Source organism: Drosophila nasuta, chromosome 2R (assembly GCF_023558535.2).
Source record: "Drosophila nasuta strain 15112-1781.00 chromosome 2R, ASM2355853v1, whole genome shotgun sequence".
NCBI classification, from domain to species: Eukaryota; Metazoa; Arthropoda; class Insecta; order Diptera; family Drosophilidae; genus Drosophila; species Drosophila nasuta.
Window position 1 is genome coordinate 31,549,205 of NC_083456.1, and position 12,711 is coordinate 31,561,915.

The 12,711-nt window shown below is 44.2% G+C and overlaps 3 protein-coding genes across 7 annotated transcripts; 2 read left to right on the plus strand and 1 right to left on the minus strand.

Annotated features, from left to right (window-relative positions):
- The first annotated feature begins 25 nt into the window (after positions 1 to 25).
- LOC132784067 (N6-adenosine-methyltransferase MT-A70-like protein) lies at positions 26 to 3,950 on the plus strand. The gene is made up of 3 exons (XM_060789448.1): positions 26 to 447; positions 510 to 821; positions 880 to 3,950. The coding sequence occupies exons 1-3, from the start codon at positions 309 to 311 to the stop codon at positions 2,268 to 2,270; spliced, it is 1,842 nt and encodes a 613-aa protein (XP_060645431.1). The 5' UTR covers positions 26 to 308; the 3' UTR covers positions 2,271 to 3,950.
- On the minus strand, positions 3,728 to 7,114 carry LOC132784066 (mitochondrial Rho GTPase). 3 transcript variants are annotated; one of them, XM_060789445.1, is made up of 4 exons: positions 6,346 to 7,114; positions 4,572 to 5,773; positions 4,264 to 4,326; positions 3,728 to 4,028 (listed from the first exon to the last, which is right to left on the minus strand). In XM_060789445.1, exons 1-4 carry the CDS (start codon positions 6,934 to 6,936, stop codon positions 3,899 to 3,901), a joined length of 1,986 nt encoding a protein of 661 aa, XP_060645428.1. In that variant the 5' UTR covers positions 6,937 to 7,114; the 3' UTR covers positions 3,728 to 3,898. The 3 variants fall into 3 exon arrangements, with proteins under 3 accessions (XP_060645428.1, XP_060645429.1, XP_060645430.1); XM_060789446.1 differs by having other exon boundaries at positions 4,288 to 4,326; positions 6,346 to 7,112; XM_060789447.1 differs by lacking the exon at positions 4,264 to 4,326 and having other exon boundaries at positions 6,346 to 7,113.
- Positions 7,115 to 7,278: 164 nt separating this feature from the next.
- On the plus strand, positions 7,279 to 11,276 carry LOC132784065 (spastin). Of its 3 annotated transcripts, XM_060789444.1 has the most exons (7): positions 7,573 to 7,762; positions 7,815 to 8,539; positions 9,035 to 9,205; positions 9,400 to 9,630; positions 9,933 to 10,111; positions 10,167 to 10,422; positions 10,478 to 11,276. In XM_060789444.1, the coding sequence occupies exons 2-7, from the start codon at positions 8,404 to 8,406 to the stop codon at positions 11,221 to 11,223; spliced, it is 1,719 nt and encodes a 572-aa protein (XP_060645427.1). In that variant the 5' UTR covers positions 7,573 to 7,762; positions 7,815 to 8,403; the 3' UTR covers positions 11,224 to 11,276. The 3 variants fall into 3 exon arrangements, with proteins under 3 accessions (XP_060645426.1, XP_060645425.1, XP_060645427.1); XM_060789442.1 differs by having other exon boundaries at positions 7,282 to 8,539; XM_060789443.1 differs by lacking the exon at positions 9,400 to 9,630 and having other exon boundaries at positions 7,279 to 8,539.
- Positions 11,277 to 12,711: the final 1,435 nt, after the last annotated feature.

Consider the following 12,711-nt stretch of genomic DNA (forward strand, 5'->3'; position numbering starts at 1 on the left):
TTGGATTATTTTTTAGAAATTGACAGTTTTTAGTCTATCAATCAATGTAAAAACAGCCGCCGTAACTTAAGCAGCCTTAACTTAAGTTTATTAGAAGCTGGCGCAATTGAGATTCACCGTTTACACTTATTGGCCTATCGATAGGCGCAACAGGGCTGCAGTAATGGCTGTATGTCGATCCAACTGCTTGAACAAGGGCAGTTGGATCGTGTCGAGGGCCCCATTGCAATACTTTGATGTAAACAACACGGCTTTTTTTATCTAGTTTGTATTTATCACAAAAAGTACGCAAAGAAAATTGACAAACAATGGCTGATGCGTGGGACATAAAATCGCTGAAAACCAAGCGCAATACATTGCGTGAAAAACTGGAGAAGCGCAAGAAGGAGCGATTCGAAATACTTTCCGACAAACAAGAAGACCAAACGAATCCCAAAAAGGAGCTCGGTAAACGGCAACAACAAAATGCAAGGAGCCGGCAACAAGTGAAAATATTAATTTATTTGCAGTTGAGGCAGATGTGGAGGTGCAGAAGGCGGTGCTGCAGTCCCTAAGTGCCAGCACATTGGTTTTGCCTATTGTGTCCACCCAAATCGTTCACAAAGTGGGCGGCATTTTGGAGCAGCCACCGACCATGGAAATGGTGAACTTTATACTAGGCAAGTTGGCGAATCAAGGTGCCATTGGCATTAGGAATGTGACCATTGGCACCGAAGCGGGCTACGAGGTGATCTCAGTGCAAACCAAAGAGCTGCGCGAAATCTACGACGATGTCAACGACAGTTGTCAGCAGAAGGAGGAGGCGGAGGCAAAGCGCAAGCGTAAGTAGCGGAATCTCTCAAAGAATCCCTAACAAACTTGTTCTTATGTTTCACATAGTGGCCGGCGAGTTGGATGGTGAGTCTGACGATGAACGCGGACAACGCAAGTTGCTGAAGCTGGAAGGCAGCAGCGGTCGCAAGGAATCCACCAGTCTGGATGCCTCCGATGACATTATGATGCTGCTGTCGCTGCCCTCGACTCGCGAGAAACAAAGCAAACAGGTTGGCGAAGAGATCTTGGAGTTGCTTACCAAACCCACAGCTAAAGAGCGTTCGGTGGCCGAGAAGTTCAAGTCTCATGGTGGTGCTCAGGTGATGGAGTTTTGCTCGCACGGCACCAAGGTGGAATGCCTTAAGGCACAGCAGGTGGCCAACGAGATGGCGGCCAAAAAGAAGCTCGAACGTCGCGAGGAGAAACAACTCAAAGAGGCCAGTAACAGCAGTGCAAACAGTAACAAGTTGAAGACGAGCGCCGAGGACACAGAGGATGGTGAGATCCTTACGGAGACGCTCAATACATGCGAGGCCGAATCACAGGAGTCCACGGATGACAGCGAATCGTCGGGCGACTCGGACAAATGCACCAAGCTACACTTTAAGAAGATTATACAATCACATACAGATGAATCGCTGGGAGATTGCAGTTTCCTCAACACCTGCTTCCACATGGCCACCTGCAAGTATGTGCACTACGAGGTGGACACCTTACCGCACATCAACACCAACAAGCCGACGGATGTGAAGACGAAGCTCAGTCTCAAGCGCAGCATCGATGCCAGCTGCACATTGTATCCACCTCAGTGGATTCAATGTGATCTGCGCTTCCTCGACATGACGGTGCTGGGCAAGTTTGCCGTGGTCATGGCCGATCCACCATGGGATATACACATGGAACTGCCCTACGGCACCATGTCGGATGATGAGATGCGAGCGCTAGGCATTCCAGCTCTGCAGGAGGAAGGTTTAATCTTCCTCTGGGTGACGGGACGTGCCATGGAGCTGGGCAGGGATTGCCTCAAGCTCTGGGGCTACGAGCGTGTGGACGAACTCATCTGGGTAAAGACGAATCAGCTGCAGCGCATCATACGCACTGGACGCACAGGACATTGGTTGAATCACGGCAAGGAGCATTGTTTGGTGGGCATGAAGGGCAATCCCAACAATTTGAATCGTGGCCTCGACTGCGACGTCATTGTGGCCGAAGTGCGTGCCACGTCCCACAAACCAGACGAGATCTACGGCATCATTGAACGCCTGAGTCCGGGCACGCGAAAGATTGAGCTATTCGGACGACCACACAACATTCAACCCAACTGGATAACGTTGGGCAATCAGCTGGATGGCATTCGGCTGGTGGATCCCGAGCTCATCACACAGTTCCAGAAGCGTTATCCCGATGGCAATTGCATGTCGCCCACAGCGGCAGCGGTGAATGCAATTAAGAACTGACACAAACAGGATGAAGGTCAACTACTGGCCATAGATTGAGTGCAGGATTAGTTTAAGGAAGTTAGCAACTAAGTGGAAAGTCGAAACAATATTGTAATTATATAGGCTAGAAGGGTATTATAACTAATTGACGAGAGACATTTTGAACTCCATTAACTACTATAAATATGCTTAATTACACTTTGTCCGTCGGACTAACCTAAAGCTCAAAGACTAAAATTTGGTTCCTTAGGTCAAGATACTAATCAAAACCTAAATATCTGTTTAACTGTCTCTATAAAATTGGGCTGTTATCTTTAATCTTTAATGTGCAGTTAAGTATTGAGACAGTTAAGCAAATTTAAACTGTAAACACATTTACAAATGGTTGCTACAAAATGAAATAGCTTAATAAACATGGAACTTATTTAAACAAGAAAGCTACAATCGAGTGTGCTCGACTGGGAGATACCTTTAGTGTGGTAATATTCTTAAAATGTACCAAATACCTATATCACAAGAATACTTAAAGCTATATTCGGTATATTTATATAGTGTTTCATTCAAACTATACCATACAGTACTGAAATATACCAGATTGTTAGTCAAAGCAGTTAAGAACCGAATAATAATATACCACAGCGCTACTGTATTTGGTATATTGATTGAGTGCTATATTTAAAATATACTATAAAGTACTGAAATATACCATATTTATAAGGACATGGATAAATATACTGTATAGGGTCAGAGATGCCTCCGTCTGCCTGTTACAGCTGTGAACATTGAAATAGCAGTGCGACAGAAAAGAACTAAACTATTTTTTTGCATATTCCTTTTTGCTAGTTACATTTCCTGCAATCACAAAGTTATAATACCCTTCTACCGGGTATAAGAACAATGCAGTAGCAGGTAGCTTACAATACTTTAAAATTAAGTTTAAAAGTCATACAACATTGTAGTTAAATATATTTATATTTGTATTTAAATAGATTTATTGCTCATTTGGGATTTGCGCGTATTTACAAGAAACGTTTACTACTCTCCACAAAAAATATAATAAATATGCAACGCGAGTTGCAACTACAATGTACGATTATATATATATATATAGGTATATATAGTATAGTATAGTTGTGTGACTGTACATCGTATATAATAGAATATAATTGTATATATATAAGACTATATAGATAGCTCGCTAATCACAACAACAGTCGATTGCGATAATGTGTGTTTGTTTTGGGCATAAATACGATGTAAAACTAATAAGACTTATCAGAAGAGCGTTATACAGAGTTAAGTGTATATTATATAGTGCTGCTATATATATATATATATCGATCAATATATACCGTTTGTGTTTGCAAGCTATTTATAGAGAGAAATGCAATAATATATGCTGTGTGCTTGGGCTAACTGTAAGTTATTCTGTTCATTTCTGCTGTCCCTGTGTCCAATCACTAAGTTCAGATTAATTAAGCTTTCATTTTTTTTATATATACATGACAATTGCAAAACACCTTTCCGCCCTTTGTTAACAATAAATTTCGATTCAAGCGAAACGAAACGAAACTCGAAAAAGTTACAAGATTATTGAGGGATTCTGCTACTGGTCTGGGATTCACTTTTCCACTTGATTCCTCCTCTTAACGTAAATGCGTCCCTGTTATAGCCTTGAGCACAATGAAGCCCAGCACTGTGGCAGCTGCCACGCCCAGTCCGGCCTTCAACCAGACCGTGTGATCATCCGTCATGAGTCCAAATTGTCGCAAATATCTGAGCAGAGTAGAAATAACAATATTAGTAAAGAGTTCAATGATGGAATATCATAAGGTTTAGGATTAAGATTAGTTCTAGGAGTTGGTGCCACACCACAAAAATACATTAATGTGAAGCAGAGTGAAGTGTGAGACGTGATGACTCGTGTTGCATGTTAGACGACGCACAAATATAATATATAGAGAGTGAAATATTTAATTAGTGTCAAATTGGCAAAAATGTTAAAACTTACGCCGATTCCCACAGCTGTACCAACCTGTGCTTGTAGAACAATATCCAGGCGGCTTGGAAACGCCTTTTTGTAGTCGATTCCAGGTGCAGCAAATATCCGCATTACAACAACACAACACACAACAAGAACACCCAACAACAACAGACGCAGAGAGAGGGGCAAGGAGAGTGGTGTGAGAGGGAAATAAGAGAAAATCATTATAAAAAGCCATTAATCCATTATGAATCCCAAATGCCCACCAATGCTTAAACCCAAATGACAGTTAGTTGCCCAAAGATCAGTATTTGAAATGAATGTGGAATACTCACGGAAAGGCTGCCATGGTGGCCAGCTTGGTGTAGAGCTCCTTCTTGTTGCTCTTCAGGCTGAACAGATGCGGCGGCAACAGCTTGTACTTTTCACAGAACTCAGACGGCTGCATTAGGTAGTCTTGTCGCCGCTCGTCGAGATCGCACTTGGTGCCCACAATCATCACTGGGATCTTGCTCTCCGCAAAGTATTTGATGTAGATGCGAGCGACGTACTCAAAGGAACGCGGATTGGAGGCGTCATAAACGAGGCAAGCCACATCACAGTTGACCTCTTGTGGCTGCAGCGGATCGAGCGCATGTCGCACATCAATGTCCCGCAAAATGAGATGCTTCTCCTGGCCATAGACCTGCACCGAGTTGATGCAATGCACCACATTCGTCTTGAACTCCTTGCCCAGCAGCTTGCTCATGTCATCGATGAGGAAACCACGACACAGACCCGTCTTGCCAGAGCCCTTGGGTCCGATCACATGGCACTTGTAGACAGAGCGACTGCTCTGGCGCTTGGCGAGATCAATGCGCCGCTCGCGAGTCACATGAATGGCCACCAATTGGCTGTCGTTCTCATGGACATTGAAACCCAAGTAGGCCAAGTACTCGAGCGTCTTCACCACATCCACCAGCGTCATCAAGGTCCAGCGACACAGCCAGCCATGTAGCGTCACCCAACCGGCTTCATTGGTGGGACACGATTTGCGTATGTCGGTGGAATAGCTCCAAGGGGCCGCTGGGCAAGTGCTGAACAGCATTTTGTGCTCCTCCGGTGACAAGGCGCCGTCGCCATCGCGATCGTAGCGTTCGAAGAGCGCTATCAAAAACTGTTGGCCGCGATGCGAAAGTTCTGTGCTGCTGCCAGGAGGAATCTTTAGCGGGGGACGCAAATACTCTTGGCACATCTCCAGCTGATCGTTGTACCCGAAGCGTCGCAACACCGCCCAGGTGGTCTCATTGCGTCCACGTTGTATGAACAGGCAGTGGAGAAAGAGGAAACCTTTCAAGGTGACTGCATCGTTGTAGATGCCATCGGGGACATTCTTCTGTATGACGGACTTGACCTCGTCCAGTATTTGTGGCTGTAGTGGCGTATTGAAGCAGCGTCGTTGAAAGAGGTTCAGCTCGTAATCATTCAGCAGATTGTCGCTATCAATATCGCATATCTTGAATATGCGCACCAGCGACTTTTTGCAGGCGGGCGTTAGCTGTAAAAGAGATTAAAATTAATTAAATCTGCTAAATATAAACAAAGTCTTTTGCTGGCTCACTCACGGACTGCACTATCTGATAAATATAAACAACAATTTTTACTGACTGACTGAGTGAACTTTCAACACATTCCGAATGGTAAGGTTGAGGAGGCTGCACTTTATACACGGAGAATAGGAGAATAAAGAATACTTGAATACTGAACACAAAGTCGCTGGATAAAAGTTTGTTATGCTGTACAAGATAAGTGAAAGTCTATTTATAGAAAATTACCATATGGTAAGATTAAAGAGGCTTTGTCCTGGACTAACAACACGTGAAGTAAGGGGCAAGCGGCTGTACTTCCTCAACAATATTAGCTTAAGTGCAGATTGTTCGAGAAAATGATGTTACGTTAATGGGAAATAAGCTCCATCCTATAAACAAATTCTTTATCCTGACTAACTTTAAACGTACAATTAAAACAGTAAGAGCTAGGAGGCTGCCAGTACACAACAGCAATAATCTTAAGACTCTTCACGCAGTCACCGGCTCAAACCATGTTGATAAACCAACACGCAAAACTTACATCTTGCTCCTCCATGATGTAGAGCGGCGTCGTGGGATGCAGCACCGCCTTTTGTGCATAGTAAAACATTTCGGAAATGTTGTGCAGCGTCTTGGCCGAGCATTCAACACAACTCTCAATCTCTGGATAGTCCTCCATGATGGCCAGCACACTGTCGATGGTTGAATACTCGATCAAATCGATTTTATTGCCCACAAGCACAATTGGTTTGGTACTCGAGGCGTTGGCATTGCCATTGGTGCTATTGTTGCTGCTGCATGTGTTACGCACCAGAGGCAGCCAGTGTGTGGTAATGCGATCAAGAGAATCATCATCGTCCACAGCGTAAACGATGCAGACAACATGCGCTTTGTTAATCTCGGCAGCCAATGCGTCATCAGTTTGTTCCACGCTCGAAAAGTCCACAATATTGGTGGGCACCTGTTCGGGCGTCACGTTTGCCGGTATTGTGATCTCCTCGGCACGCGGTGGGACCTCCTCTGGATACTCCTCGCTAACCAGAGAGAGTATCAAAGATGTTTTGCCAACTCCCGCATCGCCGACGAGCAAAATGCGCACATTTTTACGCTGTGACGCCGTGTACTGTCCCATTGCTTTGTATTGGTTTTTGAAAGTTCGCTACACGTTTTTCCGATTCGAACAATTTTGATTAAGTTTGCTTTGCTGGTTTTGCAACTTAATTTGTTTTAAAGTTTTTGTTATGCAAAAACCGCAGCGTTGCGAGACAGCGCACGAACAGTGAGACCGCACATTGGTTCTGACGCAAATGCCACAAAATGTACTCGATACCGTCAGCTGATTGCATTGCGGTCGTATTGCAATTTTTAGCAAGCATGCGGTAACCCTAGAACAAAGCATGCCATATCATTTGAAAAATTTGAAAAATGTCAAAGTTTAAACAGTTGTTGAATTACATTGGCTGTGTTTCATAATGAACCCGTTTATGAAAGCTATTTGGTTTTTGTTTTTAATACAAAGCATTGAGTTTTTGTGTATCGTGTTAGAATTTTGTTGCTTTTTCATATCGAAACTTTGTCGCAACTGTCCGGTAACTCTATCGACACCAAGCAGAGAAAATTTGTTTTGTGAGTTGAAACGGCACATAAAAAAAAACGGCGCTCAATAAGTTACATATAGAAAAAAATGAGCAGCAAAACAATTAACAAATAGCGCGCGTTCGGTATTTCGTTTCTGTTTATTTGTGTTTTTCGTCATTTTTCTAACGCGTTAGTTTACGCGTTCGCCTTTCAGCTGGTGTCTTTGTGTCTCGAGCTTTTTTTTATTTTTGCATTAGGAACGGGAAAACTTCGTTTGTGAGTTGTGCGGTTGGGGGTGGTGGAGACATTGAAAGAGAGAGAGTGAGAAGGAGAGGGTGTTGTGTTGCGAAAAGGCGAAAACTTGCACAGTGGCCAAAGTGGTGAGGAATCAATATCGATGGTACGCACCAAAAACCAATCGTCCTCGTCCAGCGCCAGCAGCAGCACCAAATCGCCGGTCAAGATCAGCGGCAGCGGAGGAGGAGGCGGTGGAAGCGGTAATAACGGCAGTAATCGCAGTCGCAGCTGCAGTGAAGCATTAATCGATGACGGCAAGTCCAATTCAAATGCGAAATTGTCGTCGTCGAATCGTCAACGCTCAACGACAACAACAACGATAGCGACATCTACAACGCCAGGCAGCTCACCAGACGACGATACCACCGATGATGCGGACCTAACACCAACGAGTGGCAACGCTTCGCGAACTATCCGCGGTGGAGGTGGCAACTCGGTGCATAAACAGAATCTTTACGTCGTTTCATTTCCCATCATATTCCTGTTCAACGTACTGCGCTCGCTGATCTATCAGCTGTTTTGCATTTTTCGTTACTTGTACGGCGCCAGCACAAAGGTGATCTATCGCAGTCCGCATCGACGCGACTGCAACATTGAAATTGTTGTACAAAACAACTCCAAAGAGCAACAGCAAGCGATCCTCTGTCCCTTGGAACGCAGCGAGAACGGCACACAGCTGACAGCACTGCAAACACTGCAGACACAGCGACAGCGACCACTAGAGATGGCAACCAATCGAGGAGGTGGCGGTGGCTACTCGCCTGGTCCAGGAGATCCACTGCTGGCCAAGCAGAAGCATCATCATCGTCGCGCCTTCGAGTACATTTCCAAGGCGCTCAAGATTGACGAGGAGAACGAAGGTAAGGGCTTCGGCTTTGCATTGTTTTGTTTTGTTCTGTTCTGTTGGAGTGACACTCGATGAGTCATTGCACGCAACGCAGTGCGCGCTTTGTTATCGTCAATCGATAAACACACACACACAAAGTCACTGACATGCGAGCTTTTGTTTTTGTTACCTACTTGATTTGTATACCCTTTACTCGAAAGAGTCGTATAACTTTGTAACAGTTTAAAACAGTATTACACGTAAATCATATGCATATTCTTGATGTTTATAGTGTATATTTATGTATGTTTGAGACTATAAAAGATAGTGACAATTTTTTTGGCAACTCTTGTAATGATCTTGTAATGATCCTATAATGATAAAGTTTTCAAATTTTATCCCAAAACCACATTTTCAATGATCATATAATAAATAATTTATGAATTATGATCTTACTATAAATTTTACAATTATTGTTCTTAAAATAAGTAGTGAGTATTTCATAGTCTCTATCTTCTATTTCTTGCAGGCCACAAGGAACTAGCCATTGAACTGTATCGAAAGGGCATCAAAGAGTTGGAGGATGGCATTGCTGTCGACTGCTGGAGTGGACGCGGCGATGTCTGGGACCGTGCACAGCGACTGCACGACAAGATGCAAACGAATCTCTCCATGGCCCGAGATCGTCTGCACTTTCTGGGTAAGTGGTTGCCTATGTTTGTCCCCTTTTTGTTATGTCTTTCCCTATCCCCTCCTTGAAAGTAGTGTTGCCTTGAGTTTGTTTTGTTTTCTTTTTTTTGCACTTTTCGTTTTGTTTTACACTTTTGTTTACACGTTTTTTGGTTCTGCCCCCTCACCATTCGCGTCCTCCTCCCACATTCGCTATACATTCAGCGTTGCGTGAGGAAGATTTGCAAATGCAACGGCTAACGCTCAAGGAGCAGGAGCAAAAGGAGGTGCAGCAGAAGCCACAAAAGCTGCCCATGCTGGTAACTGGAGGCATCCACAGCAACAACAACAGAGTTCTCAACCCCGAGCCTTCCAAACTTAAGCTGCGCACCAGCAGCGGTTATGGCCCCAAGCCGAGCAGCAGTAGCAGCAACTCCTCGAGAGCTGTGCCAGCGGGTGAGTAACTAACAACAACAACAGCAAACGCCTATTTGCCACAGCACTCCAGACAACAGACCAGCAACAACAACAGCAACTGAGCAACGACAGCAATCGACGTTTTCCTCACATTTTCACGCCTTTCGCTCTATCGAAACTCTCTTGAAATCTTTTTGAATCTTTGCATGCTTTTTGATTTCCCTTTTTAAATTTTAACTTTTGATTTCTCGGTTTATAATTTCCACAAAATTGTCGCTCTTGAACTTATGTTTTTAATTGAACAATTTGTTAATTCGTATTTTGTCTCATTTCTTTCGCAGCCTCAGGCCGCAAGCTGACCATTGGCAACAAGCGTCCTGGCAATCTAGCCGTGGTGAACAAATCTCAGACGCTGCCACGCAATCTCGGCTCCAAGACAAGCTCCACTTCGGTGGGCGCCGCGCTGCAGCGACAGCCAGGCAAAACGGCAGCCACGCCTCCCGCCGTGCGACGTCAATTCGTAAGTAGCCACTGAAATAACTAAGCAACTCCTCTAAAGCTTCTTGTATTCACAGTCATCCGGGCGAAATACGCCGCCGCAGCGTTCACGCACACCCATCAACAATAATGCCAGTGGAGGAGGCAGCGGAGCCAGCACGCCCGTTGTGAGTGTCAAGGGCGTGGAACAGAAACTGGTGCAGCTCATACTCGATGAGATTGTCGAGGGTGGCGCCAAGGTCGAGTGGACGGACATTGCGGGCCAAGAAGTTGCCAAACAAGCGCTCCAGGAGATGGTCATACTGCCCTCTGTGCGCCCCGAGCTATTCACAGGTGAATAAATCACAATTAATAACTCAAACAGCACATTAACTATTTGTTTCTTTAGGTTTGCGTGCACCAGCCAAGGGTCTGCTGTTGTTCGGTCCGCCAGGCAATGGCAAGACGCTGCTGGCTCGTGCTGTTGCCACCGAGTGCAGTGCCACGTTCCTTAACATCTCGGCCGCCTCGCTTACCAGCAAATATGTAGGCGACGGCGAGAAACTTGTGCGTGCTCTCTTTGCGGTGGCACGCCACATGCAGCCATCGATAATCTTCATCGATGAGGTGGACTCGCTGCTGTCGGAGCGTAGTAGCAGCGAGCATGAGGCATCGCGACGCCTCAAAACCGAATTTCTGGTCGAATTCGATGGACTGCCCGGTAATCCGGATGGCGATCGCATTGTGGTGCTGGCTGCTACGAATCGGCCGCAAGAGCTGGACGAGGCGGCACTGCGTCGCTTCACCAAGCGTGTCTATGTCTCACTGCCCGATGTGCAGACGCGCGAGCTGCTGCTCAATCGTCTGCTGCAGAAGCAGGGCAGTCCGCTGGATACGGATGCCCTGGCGCGTTTGGCCAAAATCACCGATGGCTATTCGGGATCGGATCTGACGGCGCTGGCCAAGGATGCCGCTCTGGAGCCCATACGGGAGCTGAATGTGGAGCAGGTCAAGTGCTTGGATATAAGCGCCATGCGTCCCATCACCGAGAAGGATTTCCACAACTCCTTGAAGCGCATTCGACGCTCGGTGGCGCCGCAAAGTCTCAACTCGTATGAGAAGTGGTCGCAGGATTATGGCGACATTACCATTTAGTTTTTGTCCTTGTTTTTCACTTTTTGGGCAACACCCACCACCACCACCACAACCACAAAGACAGCCACAACAATCACTCAACTCAACTCAAATAGCAAGCACAAGCAGCTGAGAATGAGGCTGAGAGTCGTAAAGCTGAATCGAGGCCAACAAAAGCCGCCCACTCTTGTCACTTGTCCACGCCAAGCAGTATCTGATGTAATGATGTGAGTCTGACGGCATTTTCCTTGTTTTTCCGTTTTTCTCTCTTTCTTTGTTCCTTCTTCACTCTTGCTGTTAGCTGTTGTTGCAGTTTTTCATCATTGACTCGTATTTTAAACGTTTCAAAGTATATATTATACATAAATCTAGTTTTTACATTCTCGCGTAGACAATTGATAATTGTTTCACACACAAATTTTCGTTAATGTGATTATGGAATTGAAAACTCATTTGTTGTTCCCATTTCAAGTTCAATGTATTTATCGTATGTTTAAGGCGAAGTTCCATTCTAAGTTCTAAGTTTCTCTCTATTTTAAAATATGCTATGTTCAAAAAAGGTGCCGGTTCTTATACCCTAATCATAAGCCACAATGTCTAATGAATATATAGATACATACATACATATATGTTGTAAACTTCAGATTATACTCATTTAAATATTATAAATTGTCAAAGAGCTGTTTTCAATTGTTAAGTAAATGTATTTCTCAATTCATTCGAGCCAACAATTCGTATCTAAATATCAATCTACCTACGTATTTAAACATTCCAAGTAGTTTAACGTTAGTTTATTGTTTTGTAATAGATTAGTTTAAACATAAGTACTTCCATACCATCGATTATCCATGTTTCTGTTGTACAGTTTACACGCCATACACATTATTTGTTTTACTGTACACCTTACTATATATCCATCCCCAACTATATAATTACATCGTAATCGTAGACCTAAGCATAGACCTAAGGTAAACGCGCATCACAAATTCCACAATTACAGTTTACAATTTACTGATTACGGTTTTAAGTTTTAGCAAGCTAGATATTAGTTCCTCAAGGATTTGTACAATAGCAAGCAGCTGCTCTGGTTATATATTTTACTAGAGATCCATACACATACACACGCAGCTATCATTTATAGAACTGTTACCAAATTATTGTACCTAGAAATACATTACACACACTGCTAACGACGCTAATTAACAGCTTTATGAAGCGCCGCCCACAAAAAAAAAACTATAGTTTAAAGCCTGGTTAAAAGCGACACTGCGACAAACCCAATTAACACATAAGCTAAAGCGCTAAATAAAAAGGATTTCAACTGATAAAAACTAAGCGAGTTTCCATTAATTGAAACTTTCAATTTGAAAGTGCATCCAATCGGTGAGTTCGATAGCGAATTTGATACATTCCAGCATCTTATCGTGTATCGAAATCGGAGTTCCATTCCTTTTCCCAGTGACACTAATCGTTTATTGTAATTAGTAATCGAAGTGATCGGCTACCCTG

Coding starts and splice junctions, on each gene's coding strand:
- LOC132784067 (XM_060789448.1), top strand. CDS start 309: ATGGCTGATGCGTGGGACATAAAATCGCTGAAAACCAAGCGCAATACA. Junction 448..509: donor GAATCCCAAAAAGGAGCTCG/GTAAACGGCAAC, acceptor ATTTATTTGCAG/TTGAGGCAGATGTGGAGGTG. Junction 822..879: donor GGCGGAGGCAAAGCGCAAGC/GTAAGTAGCGGA, acceptor TGTTTCACATAG/TGGCCGGCGAGTTGGATGGT.
- LOC132784066 (XM_060789445.1), bottom strand. CDS start 6,936: ATGGGACAGTACACGGCGTCACAGCGTAAAAATGTGCGCATTTTGCTC. Junction 5,774..6,345: donor ACATCATGGAGGAGCAAGAT/GTAAGTTTTGCG, acceptor TCTCTTTTACAG/CTAACGCCCGCCTGCAAAAA. Junction 4,029..4,263: donor GTACAGCTGTGGGAATCGGC/GTAAGTTTTAAC, acceptor TACTCTGCTCAG/ATATTTGCGACAATTTGGAC.
- LOC132784065 (XM_060789442.1), top strand. CDS start 7,780: ATGGTACGCACCAAAAACCAATCGTCCTCGTCCAGCGCCAGCAGCAGC. Junction 9,206..9,399: donor AGATCGTCTGCACTTTCTGG/GTAAGTGGTTGC, acceptor CTATACATTCAG/CGTTGCGTGAGGAAGATTTG. Junction 10,423..10,477: donor GCGCCCCGAGCTATTCACAG/GTGAATAAATCA, acceptor TTGTTTCTTTAG/GTTTGCGTGCACCAGCCAAG.